The sequence below is a fragment of the Salarias fasciatus genome, chromosome 20, assembly GCF_902148845.1.
Source record: "Salarias fasciatus chromosome 20, fSalaFa1.1, whole genome shotgun sequence".
NCBI classification, from domain to species: domain Eukaryota; kingdom Metazoa; phylum Chordata; class Actinopteri; order Blenniiformes; family Blenniidae; genus Salarias; species Salarias fasciatus.
In genome coordinates, this window is record NC_043764.1 from 3,233,409 (window position 1) to 3,247,411 (window position 14,003).

A 14,003-nucleotide genomic window follows, 5' to 3' on the forward strand; every position below is an offset into this window, starting at 1 on the left:
CTCTATAATACTGCACTTATACTTGTTTATTGTATACATGCTCATTTAGTCTATATAGTAATTTATGTTCGTCTGTGTATTTAGTCTATACTTAAAGTCAAAGTGAGCCTTAATGACATACTGATCCAATAATATATATAAGTTTGTACAGCGGTTGATAGAACTCTGTCTATTCACAGTGCCTATATCTATTTGATTATCAATCTGGCTATTAAATAACATAACTATGGTTAGTTAGCACTTCTTTCAGTGGTTCTCAACCTTTTTCTTGAGGGAGCCAAATTGTTAACCATTGTAAACTTAGACAACCCTTCAACGCACCCTGTACAATTATAAATTCAAACTTTTCATTTGCCCATCTCTAATTTTCGGTAACTTTCTGAGTGAGATTCCCTCTGACTGGAGCCACTACCACCACTATTCACCACAAGAATACGGCTTCTCACCTGTGTGGGTTCTCATGTGGATCAACAACTTACTCTGTAATGCACACGGCATAATAATAACACGACGTCCAGCAGTGTGGTTGAAAGGAGAAGTTGGATGTGATTTATTAATCTTCAGAACTGAGCCATGCCAACACTACAGCAGAACAACAGTCTAACCTGAAGCAAAAACTGCTGAGAGGCTGCTCTCTCTCTGCTTCTCCGACACGCACGCAAACACTCACTTCTGAGTCCCAACCACCCTTCAGGTAACCTGAAAACATCGGAACTCACAGAACACAACTTACCGGTAACAAATAACTACAGCAAATATGCTACGATAAGTATGTAAATAAATAATAAGGCGAATCAAGCAAAAGTCAGACTTTACTCCAGTCATTCACAACAACTCCACATCGTGCAGTTGCAACATGTCAAGCACAAAACCATACACTCACTTTTTCAGTTCAATCACATCCCACAAATCCATCAAAGCCTTCATCTTCAGTGTCTGAGTTAAACAGTTGGGCGATTCCGGCGTCAAGCATGCCCGGATCCCTCTCCTCGTCATCCGAGTCCGTCTCGTTGCCGTCACCGGTACGTGGCGCGATGATTCCGGCCTTTGTGAACGCTCGGACGACACACGAGGCCGATACCTGAGCCCAGGAATCCACGATCCACTGGCAGACAATGGAGTAACTCGGCCGGCGCTGCCTCCCCGTCTTGATGAGGGTGTGTCTGCCTTCAGTCATCCAGCGCTCCCACGCGGCTCGTAGCTTCACTTTGAATGACCTGTTGATGCCGATGTCCAGCGGCTGGAGTTCTTTGGTTAATCCACCCGGAATGACGGCGAGCTCCGAATTACTTTTCTTCACTTGCATTTTGACGGCTTCGGTGAGATGGGCGCGCATGGAGTCACAGATCAACAGCGAGGGCGACGTGGGGGCAAAACCATCCGGTCTCTTCACGTAAACCTCTCGCAGCCACTCACTCATCTTCTCCTCGTCCATCCAGCCCTTCGGGTTGGCCTTGACGATGACGCCGGCTGGGAACCTTTCTTTTGGTAAAGTCTTTCTCTGGAAAATGACCATCGGTGGTAGTTTCTGACCATCAGCCTGGCAGCCGAGAACCACAGTGAAGGATGACCTCTCGTGGATGGACCCTGTGCTCGTCACTGTTTTCACGGGGATGTCGAAGGAGAGGGGGACCTCGTCCATACTGGTGATGTGTTCTGGCCGGATCTTCTTTTCGGAGATCTTGTTGGTGCAGTAGGTCCGGAAAACGGCCACGGTCTGTCTGTAATTCTTTGGCAGTTCCTGTGAGACGGTAGTCCTTAAGCGTATGGAGAGATTACGCCTTTTCATAAAACGAAAGCACCAAGAAGGACCTCCTCGAAAGTTCTCGATATTCAAGTCACGTGCAAACTCTGCTGCTTTGAGTCGAATAGAGACTGTAGACACGCTCCTGCTCTTTGCTCTCTGTTCAACAACCCACTGTTCCATTTTATCCTCTAACTGTGGCCATCTTGCTTTGTTCCCTCGGAAACTCTTCTTAGTCTTCTTGACTCGGCGGAGGTCACCTTCTTGCTTCCGCCACTTCCGCACCATGGATTCGTGGATGTTGAATTCCCTCGCAGCGGCTCGATTGCCATGTTGTACTGCGTGACTGATTGCCTTGAGTTTGAATTCCGCTTCGTAAGCTTGTCTCTTCACAGGCGCCATCGCACTCTGTTGGTTGTAACTTTTACCATAGAGTTCACAAACTGTTTTCATCTCATCAGTGACAGTTTCACCACATGTTGCCCCATAAACAGATTTTCCATATTCATCCTGCTTGTCTGACTCGGGAAGGTTCTCCACACCGTCACTATGAAACATGCTGATTGTTTTCAGCTCTGCATTTACAGCTGATTCTGAGTCAATGTGATTTTTCACATGGTGGACTTCAGAGTCCTGAGACAGGAACTGCTCAGTGTCTGGAACTTCTTCTGGTTCTCTCAGGTAACTTTCATTCTTAATAGAAGGAAACTTGAAGGAATCACTTTCAAACTTGAGTATGAGCTGCTCTCCCTCCTGGCTGGTCCCCATTTCATCGAGCTCTTCAGACTGTTGACCTTCAAACTGCAGAAATCCGGGTTCTTCTTTGATCTGCTGAGGTTCTGGTTCCTCCGGTTCCTCTTTGAAATGCAAAAGTCCTGGTTCTTCTCGTTCCATTTGAATCAGTGCAGGTTCTGGTTCTCCCAGGTCTAAACAGTAGTTTGTTTCCTCTTTAAAGAGCTGCTCCTCTCTGCAGTCACGGTTCTGTGGGAGTTCTGGAGGGACAAAAAAAGCACAAAATAAAAGATTAGTTAAATTACCAGTTCCAAGTCACACAAAAAACAGAAACACAGGGTTTTTTTTTTCTCTTTAATATGGCACTGAGCTTCCTCAGTGTCCTTCCTTTAATTTCCATTTTCCTTTGACTTCTTGTGAGGTTCAAAATTATTTTTCATGTCAAAGAATTGCAAATCTCCCTGAAAACTGGAATGGTCCGGTTTCCCAAGAGATCTGACTGGCCAAGAGGTGATGCTTGTGTCGTCAATCTGTCATCCAGAACTTAAAATGGTGTAGTTTTCTTTTGTGGCTATTCAGTAAAATTGGTAAGTCAAGGAAAACCCCAAGAGGAGACAAAGACTCAGGAATCAGACTGAAAGCAGTTCGGAAGTTTAAGAGATTTTAATACAAAAATCTTGCTAGGTGAGAAAAGTGACAGAAAACAACCTAAACAAAGGCTGTTCCTACATCTAAAATCATTCAATTCTTGCTTTAACAGTTCCGCTTTTTTTTTTAAATTAAACTTTAAAGACAAACATTCAGCATACAACTGGTGCACAATGGACTTTTTTTAAACAAAATATATAATATAAATAGAACAAAAAAAAACCTGGACATGTCTCCAACCAAAACAATCTTCATATTTTGCTTATCTCTCCCCTTCACTACAGGGAGGTTAACAATGGTAATACTAACAATAACCAACAAATATTCCACCTCTCTGTATATCCACACAAACATATTACATCATTTATTTAAACTTTTTTTATTCATCCTCCTTACCCTTACTCCAACAAAAGAGAAACTATACATAACTATGTTTTGATAAAACATGTCCAAACTATTCTGCTAGAGATTTAACAATAACAAACCAAACTCTGTTACCAGTGCAGCGAATACAATACATTAAATAAAAACACTTAACTGCTGTAGCTCTGAACTTGGCGATTTCCACAGATACAGGTATCAGATGAAGTCTTACCTAACTGTTTTTATATATTTCATCCAATTTTTCCAGTTTCTGTTAAATGTATCCTCCTCCAGTCTGAGAGAGAAAGTTGATTTTTGCATCACGTATATATCATGTATGACATCAACCCAGTAAGAGTTCCACTTGTTATAGACTAAAATAAACAAAGATCGGTTCTCAAACCAGTGCTGGTGCATAAAGTGCCAAGAATGTCTGGTTTGAGTTACCTCCTCGTTCACACCAGAGAAGGTAAGAACCTGAGAACAAATAACCTCCCCAAGAACAGGCAGCAAGTTCTCAAAAACAGCAGTCACTCAGCACAGAGAGAAACGGACTACAGTTCACAACAAACAATTTAGAACAATTCATTTTCTGACAGATTCATTCTAAAACCAGAGGACGCATCAATGAATTATGATGAGTAAATCTCATCCCACATGTTCCACAAGAATACGGCTTCTCACCTGAGTTCTCATGTGGACCGTTAAATCATTCTGTCGTTTGTAACTTTTACCACAGATTTCACAAAGTGTTTTCTTCTTATCAGTGACAGTTCCTAGGTTTGGACATTCTTCATGTTTCTCATGGACAATTTCCCGATTTGTTTCCTCATAAAGAAGTTTTCCACATTCATCCTGCTTCTCTGACTCAGGAATCTTCTCCACACCGTCACTATGAAACATGCTGATTTTTTTCAGCTCTGCATTTCCAGTTGATTCTGAGTCCAGATGTTTTTTCACATGGTGGACTTCAGAGTCCTGAGAGAGGAACTGCTCAGTGTCTGGAACTTCTTCTGGTCCACTCAGGTAACTCTGGTCCTCAACAGAAGGAACCTTAAAGGAATCACTTTCAAACTTCAGTATGAGCTGCTCTCCCTCCTGGCTGGTCCCCAGTTCCTCAGGCTGTGGAGGTTCTGGTTCCTCCTGCTCCTCTTTAGGCTGTAGAAGTCCTGCTTCTTCTTGTTCTTCTTTGATCAGTGGAGGTTCTGGTTCCTGTTGTTCCAGACTGTAGCTTGTTTCCTCTTTAAAGAGATGCTCCTCTCTACTGTCATGGAGCTCGGAGCTCTGCAAAGACAAAAATTACCAGATAAAATGTTACTGACATTACTTCTACAGTCCCAGCTTAAAAAAAAAAGAAAAAAAGCTGGGACTAAAAAGGTGAAATTGAAAACTTTGATTCGAATTTTAAAGAAAGTCATAGTATTGTTTGATGAACAGCTGATGGATAAACGATCGCTGTGTTAATGAACTTGTTCTCTGTGATCTTCAATGACCTTCTCTCAGTTTAACAGTTTACCATGCAACCTGAAACAGTCACACTCATGTCTGGGGATGTAACCACTACAGCTATGACGATAAGTCGCTGGAAAATTTCAGATGTTTAGCATTAATGTCAGTTATCGTTAAAACCGTGCCCGATTACGGCGCGCCGAATGACTCACCGTGATGCTCCAGTTTACGCGGTTTGGCTTCTGAAAACATGGCGGAGCGTACCAGTGTCAGCTCCAGAGATGTTTTCCCCTCACAAAACAGAACGTTTTTGTTTTTGAAAGCTTTTGAATGATTTTACTGTTCTCTGTTGCATTTTATGAGTGTAAGTATGAGTGTTTTTATTGATTTAGCCTGTATCTGTTACTTTTAATCGTCACTGTTGTTTTTAAATTCCATTGTAGCACTTTGAGATTTGTTTTACAAATGTAAAGTGCATGATAAATAAAATTCATTATTATTATTATTATTACTTGGATAAAGATTTCATTTTCTGCATCAAATTCGATTTAACACACAAAGGATGCTGCTGACAATATGCTACAAGCTCATTCTTATCTGAAGTTTTTCCCACAGCAGAAATAACACAGATGTCCACATACATCCGAAGTGAGGTGGTGTTCAGGGACCGTCTGGAAATTATAAGAGCGCTATAACAGCGAAGACAGATACCACAAAATTATTTTAAAGGGGCTGTATCATGCTTTTTTAGCTAGTCCAAACCCTAGAAAAGACATTAACATGGTAATTAGGGATGGGTACCTTTCACATCTGAATCGATACGATACCGATACTCGGTACCTGCGAATCGATACCGGTATTTTTCGGTACCTGTTTTCGATACTTTTTTTTTTTTTGGGGGGGGGGGGTATGCATTTGGTGATTAAAGTTATTTTGTATATTTAAAAAAATAGTCAAAACTTCAGAATTTTAAACATTTATGCTTCAATAACATCAACTGAAATAACTCCAACATAGAACTTGAGAAAAATGTGTGTGGGGATAAAGTAAATAATTTAAATAAATAACAATAATAAATAACATAATAAGAATAGACTCAAAATAAATAGCTGTAAGAAATGTTTCACATTAGCACCTGCTGCCCATACAGTAACAAACAACTTTCAAAATAAATAACAGTATAAAATGTTTCACATTAGCAGCACCAGGCACCTCTACAGTAAACAAACACTGAAAGGTATACTGGAGGATCTGAATTGTATGGTTCCAACTCGTGATTGGGCAGTCATAATGCCAATCAAAAGCCACGTGGGACCGCTTTTGCGTGATGACATATCATGTCGAGTCGCCGCCTCGATGCGCGCTCTTGTTTCGAGCTGCGCATGCGCAGAGCATTGTTTAGGAAGTGACATGCAGCGGGAGCGACCATCGCAGAAGCCGCAGAAGCGGCTTGTTCCTCCCGTGAACAACTCCGAACAGGGGCGGGGTGGCCATCGGGAGGTTTCCCGAACGGTCGGTGTGTTCCAGGCCAGTGGGGTCTATTCCGGCCGGCAGCCACTTGCGGTGGCCCTCCCCCCACCCCCCCCCCCCCCCCCCTCCCCCCGCCCCGCCCGCTCTCACGGCCCGTGTGCGTGTCCGCTCTCCCGGTATATTATATATTCGCTCCCGGTCAAAATACTCCGAAGATTTTGGACCCACGTAACCGCGTCGCCGTGTCCTCCGCTCTTGCCGATGCATAATGTCAAGGTGCGTTCAGGGTCAAAAAAAAAAAAAAAAAGAAAAAGGTGCGTTCAGGTACCGAAATGTGGTACCGACGGATTTCACGTGAATCGATATTCGGTACTTAAGCGGGAATTCGGTCGGTACCAAAAAATTACCGAAATTCGGTACCCATCCCTAATGGTAATAGTTTATTTTTGGCACTAAGTTAAAGTCATTTTGTGTGAAATAAAAGATTTTCTGGGGCTAATTCTGAAACCCGGAAGAGAAAATACTCTGTTTCCATGAAAATCCCGCCTCTCCCCCTGTAGACTTTGACTGACAGCTACTTCAACCAATCAGCGCTTCAAAACAAATACGCTGGCTAGCTTTAGCTCTTTAGCTCTAGCTTCTTTACACACAGAGACACGCGAAAACGTCTTTTCCTGTGAGAAACTCACCAAGCACAGACCCTTCAGACCCTTCAGACCCTTCAGACTCTTGCTCTTGCTTGACTGTTGCTTTCAGACGATGGTTAAAGTTTATCTCCGTAATCAGAGATACAAAAAGCAGCAACACTGATTGCCGAGGGCCTGCGGGAGGGGGGCTCAGGGGAGCCATCTTCACCGTGTGACGTCAACATGGGAAAACAGAGCGTTTTCACGGTGGGATGGCCTGCCTCTCTGAGCAGCAGAAACACAAGGAAAGCTCAAACACGCAGGCACGAAGGAAAAAAAACGCTTTGGGGGTGTTTTAGGTGAGTACATAGCTATATAACAAGGTTAAAACATACAAAAAGTGAATTTTGCATGATACAGCCCCTTTAATACCATTACTGGTATTCACTGTTGTGTCACCACAATCTCTACAATCTTCATTTCTTTCGTACAATGCTTGTTGTCGTATGTATAAAATGCTTTTCATGGTTTGAATAGATTTTTGTGAGTAATACAACTCAATAATTTCACTGTAGAATATTGAAACTGTCCAACCATCAGAAGAGTCCTGGTGATCATAAAAAACAGACCTGAGAGACCTGATGAGAACTGGTGTAGTTTTGGTTACAACGACAATGATATGATGTTTTCATATCATTACATCCTTACTCATGTCCCGCTTTTAAATGTTCCCTGGAAATGCCTTTTCAAAAAAACATCAATGTTCACAACTTTATTGGGAGGAAAGCAGTAAGAGTTGAATCAACCAGTCCAACTCAGGCAGCAATGGAGCGTCCCCTACCAGGACCCCCGCCCCCACCAAGCACCCAGGTAATGAGGTCCGGCCGCCACCGAGAGCGGCGCCACAGACCCCTAACAGTGCTACGTGGTCTATTTAATTATCGGACTGTGCCAGATAATTTCTCTAAGGAGCAGATCCAGAAGGTTTTCGTGTAGGTTTATACGTATATTATCTTTGGATTTCCAGTTCATGAGGCTCATGAAACCCAACACGTATGTGAGGGTGTGAACACTCTGGAGTTCATTCAGACTTCTCCATACCTGTTCTGTGTAACTTGATTTGAGGATTCCAGTTGATTTCCAGAAGTCTGCGCTGTCGCTCAATCTCCTCCTCGTACTGGACGATAGTTTGTTCAACCATGGCGAATATTTCCACAGCAGCAGCAGTCAGTCTCTGGGTGGTCAAGTCCCTCACAGAGTTGTGAGAATTGTCTCTTTCTCCATCAGTAACAGTCACCTCAACAAGATCCTCCTCCTCTTTAATGTGTGGAGCTTCATGTTCGTCCTGCTCCATGCTGGAGCTCGTCTTCTGGGCACCAGTGTGTCGCTGTGGACTCTCTGGAGGGAAACACGACAAAAGATACTGATGAGAATATTTCACAGTGATGGATGGATGGATGAGACAGGAGTACTGACAGCAGTACTGGGGTTTGAAATAAAACTGAGACAACTGTCTGGATGCACATTAGTTTCTCTGAGCCCTGAAAAAAAATCGCTGGAATTTTCCAGTTTGGCATGAGTCGGATGTGTTACTTTTTAATCCAACAACACATTAACGCTTCATTAGTCTGACATACTTTGTGTCTATATTATAAAGGCAAAGCAGAAAAATTACTTAAACCACAGTCACGTTTCTGATACAGATGTTCTGTTTTGTGCTGAAAGTTTCTGATTTTAAATCACTAAAATTAGTTTTTTATTTAAAATACAAGAACTACAGCCTCATTTCTGTCTGCAGCTTCAAAAGAAGTGTAAAGACCCTCCAGGATGGACAAGGTACCTTTTGTTAGTTTGATTTTCTGTAAAACTGACATAATCAGATTGCATAAAATGGGTCCTTTTCTCGTTTTCCCGTTCTGACTGACAAAACTGCATTTTTTCGACTCCTGACTTCATGAAAGTAGTTACAAAAATGACCAGCAGGGGTCGCCCTGTATTGATCTCCTCATCACTCCGAATTTATACACTAAATGTCTTAATAAATAAGCAACAGAAATGTTGATATGCTGAAAAATGAAAACGTCTCCTGTGGTTATTTCGAATTAATCCAGCCCTCACTGGACTGTAGTCTCATCATCTGTGATCAGTGGAGTTAATCAGATTATTGTTATATTATTATTTTCATGTTTTTACCTTGTAAATACCAGAAAACCAGGACAACAGCTCCCTTCAATACACATTTCAAGTTCTGACAGAGAAGCATTGTAATTCATTTCCACATATGACATGATCACTGAAACTGGAGCCACCAGAATCAGAATGGTCTTATTGTTGTTATACAGTGTACAATGAGATTGGGGAGTTTCTCCTTTCCAGTGCAGGCACAACAAATATAGCAGTATAACAAATATTCAATATAAATATCACAAAGTATAAATATTTTCTTTTAAAATGTGAAAGATTTTCAAAGAACAATGTAAAAAGGTGGACTGTACACTTTAGTGTGACTGTATTGCACAGGGTGAGTGGATATGACTTATAAGTAGTGAACAGCAGCAGAGACGGAGCTGCTTTATGTTGTTGAGCAGTTGTTTCATGGGAGAGTTTAGGATGGTGACAGCTCTTGGAAAGAAGCAGCTTTTCAGTCTGTTTGTCCTCACTTTAATGCATCTGGAAAGCCTCTCAGAGGGCAACAGATCAACAAGCTGAGAACCGGATGTGATCTGTCCTTGATGAGGTTCAGAGTTCTGCTGAGGCCCGGGTACAGTCGATATGAGGGAGGAGAGAGGACAGACAACAGTCCCCTTTGCTGATATGGGCCAGAAAGTTTTTAGAACATACAATCACGTTAACTCAGATTACCAGTATTTTTGTTTATAAATTAAAAAAATCAGAGCCCCCCTGTGGCCAAAGACCAAAACCGACCATGAACCCAACCTGGAAGAGCAGCTCCTCAAATCCTGACCGGGTCAAATTGTCTCTTTTAGCCAAGTTGAAACTAAGAAAAGGTTAATTGTTTGCAGGGCTGTCAACAAAGCAAATAGAGCAAACTTTGAAAAGAGTAAAATATATTTTAAAAAAATGCTGTATCATATTTCTCACTCTGTGTATTCATTTATATTTTCATACCTTCACTGGAAATCTATAATGTAAATCGTCATGAAAATGAAGAAAAGAAAAAAAAAGTTGTGTCCAAATTTTGGACTGGTCGTGTTCCTCAATATCAAACAACCACTGCAGCTTCCTGCCTCTGCTGGAAATATCCTGAAAGGTTATACATCACAGTGTCAGACTCTGCCCTTAGCAGTTCCTTCATACTAGCTTCAGACAAACCCCGTAACTCCTGCTAAACTCATTTTGCAGGCAACTAACACGAAAAAAGGAGTTAGAGAGAAGACAGAGAGTCGCCACCGTGGGGAGGCATGTCTGGTCTGTGGATTTCTTGAATGTTCACGTGATTAAAAATATGCAAACAATAAACAAACACATGCAAATTGGTCGTGCACAGGTTGGGATTGAGGGCAGTGCAGCCAAATACTGTTGTCTTTTGTGCCTGCACTCGAAATGAGAGACTGTCCAATCTCACTGTACACTGTATAACAACAATAAGACCATCCTGGTTCTTATTATGATGCCTATAGTTTCAGTGTGAATGTTATATTTGAAAATGACGCATGATTCTTTTCTATGTTTTTTTTCGTTTTTGCCCAATAACGAAAATACGAGAAAATTGGCTTTTTTATGGAATATGAATTTGCCAATTTAACATAAAATCAAACTCGCTAAAGGCACCTTGTCCGTCACATTCATGTGTTCAGAGTTTTTCATACCTTTTCCGATTCCCAACAATCTGCGCTGATGACGGATCTCCTCCTCACACTGAACGACAGTTTGCTGAAACGCGGTGAATATTTCTGCAGCAGCAGCTGTTAGTCGCTCGCTGATAAACTCTTTCAAAGCCTGGACTGAACTCATTTTTGCTGCAGATGAAGTATTTCCTCAGTGAGACGCAGCAGCGCCCCGAACAGCCTCCATTAGAACTTCTACTTCTTCTCTCGTTAGTTTTGAGCATCACAAACAACATTCAGCTTCGGACTGACGCCTCCTGGACAGTGCAGGAACTGCAGGTTTAAGACTTGGCAACTGAGAACTGACTGTCTTGAGTATTTTACGACTATCAATTTAATAATAATACTCTGTGAAATGTCAACATTGAACCAAATATTTTGGATGAGAGAAATTTGTCCGGAATTTCTGGATCGTTGTAAATCTTCCAGAAAGATGCCGGGATTATTTGTATCGAATGCAAAGCTCTTTGAGCTTTTAAAATTTGATGTGTCTCTGACTTTCTCCTTAAAATTAGTTTCTCTGCTCACACCACAGTGCTTTGACCAGTATGGATAAAGCTATCTGAAGGAAACAGAATTTCCCAGATGCTTTTCACCAATAATAACTTTATAATCACCGAAACGTCATGCTTGTATGTTTAAGTCAATTCTTTCAAATTAACATTTTCTTTTAGAAATGGTTGACATGTTTTATTTGGTGCAATCATTTTTGAGACATGCTCCAGACATGTTATATGCAAGAAATGTTTTCAGACATTGTATTTAAGCAGGCAAGTGATTCATGTGATCAAACCGTATTTTCACCTATGCAGCATAAAAAGAGTGACGATTTAAATTAGGACTCATTCATTAAAAAAAATGCTTGTATAGCAAAACACACTGGATTCATTTCAATAATTTATTTCCATTTCTTCAAAGGTCACATCTGCTTCTCTCAGATTTTTATTGTCACATTTTTCAATACACACAACGAAGCAACACTGTTAGAAATAAATATGAAAAGTGCTTGTGTGAGATTAATGCAACCAGGGGACACTTTCACTCTGTAGTTCAACGCAAATCAAGAATCTTCTCACATCTTTAACAAGGCTACGGCTTCTCACCTGTGTGAGTGCTCATGTGGACCAACAAATTATCCTGTCGAGTGCAACTTTTACCACAGATTTCACAAATTATTTTATTATCAGTAACAGTTCCTGAAGTTTGACATAATTTAGGTTTTTTATGGACAATTTCACTACATGTTTCCTCATGAATTAGTTTTCCACATTCATCCTGCTTCTCTGATTCAGGAAAGTTCTCCACACCGTCACTAAAACTTGCTGGGTTTTTTTAGCTCTGCATTTACAGCTGATTCTGAGTCCAGGTGTTTTTTCACATGGTGGACTTCAGAGTCCTGAGAGAAGAGCTGCTCGGTGTCCGGTGCTTCTTCTGGTTCACTCAGGCCAAGTTGATCCTCAAGAGAAGGAACCTTAAAGGAATCACTTTCAAACTTCAGCTTGAGCCCCTCTCCCTCCTGGCTGGTTCCCAGTTCCTCAAGTTTCTTCTGTGGAGGTTCTGGTTCCTCCTGCTCCTCTTTAGGCTGTAGAAGTCCTGCTTCTTCTTGTTCTTCTTTGATCAGTGGAGGTTCTGGTTCTCCCTGCTCTAGACAACAGTTTGTTTCTTGTTTAAAGAGCTGCTCCTCTCGACAGTCGTGGCGCTGTAGAGCTTGTAGAACTCTGGAGGAACCAAAAAAGTACAAAATAAAAGGTTGGTTTCATTCTTTTAACAGTTCCAGTTAAAAAAAAACCTGAGACTCATGTGATGAAACTGAAGGCTTCCAATGGCAGGTATCAGCCCACATTACAGGGCATTATCACCAGCGTGCAGCAGTGTGAGATTGTGAATAGAAGTTCAGGATTTCTTTTGCACTGGCAAAGGCCTGCAACCCGCTGAAAACAGGTCTGAACCCCCAGCTGAGAAACACTGCTGGACATCATGCTGAGCTCTCTGCAACACTTCCTCTATTGAACCTGGCTTGTGCACTTTCTGTTGCTCTTCGTGTATCCTTCTGTTGGAAATATTGTTTTATTATCGTTGCTAAATGCTTTCATTTTTAACACTACACAGGAAACTGGAATCTGATTCAGCAGGAGGAACTATGGGTAAAGTGCCTGCAGTCTGCAAAATGCTGATTCGGGTGCCTCTTATCCTTTTCCTGTGCAACACTTGTTTTGTGAGCATCCAAAACAGGATGTTCAAACCAATCTTTACCCAGGAAACATATGTAAGTCCCAGCCTTTAGCTGTTTCTCTCCTTGCGAGTAAAAAGAATTCTCTTTGTCTTGCTTCCTTCTTGCTGGTGTCTCTTTACTTGTCGCAGATCTGACATCCTTCCATCTGCAGTATCCTGCTCACTGGCTTTGAAACTGGTTTCCTGCGGACTCTCAAGTGAAGCAACGTCAACAAAACAAACTCTGTTCTACCGTACACAGCTGTGAGTCAGCTGATTTGTTCCACTTGGACGCACATACACATCCAGCCGACTAGAAATAAACGCATGAACACACTTTCTAAATCTTATTTGGTCAGAATACCTTTAATTCAGCCTTTGTGTTGATGTAGTGGTTGAATTTCAAGTCTGAGTCCATGATGATTCCCAGAGTTCTGGTCTGATCTGATGTCCTGAGTGACACGGAGACAAGATGAACGCTGACCTTTAACCTTTCTTCTCTGGGAATGAAAATAATGATCTCAAGTTTTCTTTGGGTTAAGTTGTAAAACGTTATGACAAAATTCACTCAATAGTTTCATTTATGCACGTGTGTGTGTGTGTGTGTGTGTGTGTGTGTGTGTTTGTGTGTTTTACTTAATATAGAGCAGCAGTGTGATCCTGATGAATGCTAATATGCAAATATGCTAAAATTAAATGCAATTTATATAGTGCCTACACACGTCTCACGTTTCTTTTTTTCTTCACAAACAACATTCAGCGGCATGCTGACACCTATTGGACGTAGGGGGAACTGCGGGTGTTTCGCCTCACCAGTTCCTCCGGTGTCCAGTAGGTGTCAGTAGGTGTCAGTAGGTGTCAGTGTCTGAGCGTTGCTCGTGATGCTCGATCAACAAACGAGGAAGAAGCTTG

At 41.7% G+C, this 14,003-nt stretch overlaps 1 protein-coding gene across 2 annotated transcripts; it reads right to left on the bottom strand.

Moving 5' to 3' along the window:
• Window positions 1-660: 660 nt before the first annotated feature.
• LOC115408167 (uncharacterized) lies at window positions 661-11,059 on the bottom strand. Of its 2 annotated transcripts, none has more exons than XM_030118773.1 (3): window positions 10,863-11,059; window positions 8,134-8,430; window positions 661-2,736 (listed from the first exon to the last, which is right to left on the bottom strand). In XM_030118773.1, exons 1-3 carry the CDS (start codon window positions 11,005-11,007, stop codon window positions 893-895), a joined length of 2,286 nt encoding a protein of 761 aa, XP_029974633.1. In that variant the 5' UTR covers window positions 11,008-11,059; the 3' UTR covers window positions 661-892. The 2 variants fall into 2 exon arrangements, 1 of the variants encoding a protein (XP_029974633.1); XR_003933740.1 differs by lacking the exon at window positions 661-2,736 and adding an exon at window positions 3,189-4,771.
• Window positions 11,060-14,003: the final 2,944 nt, after the last annotated feature.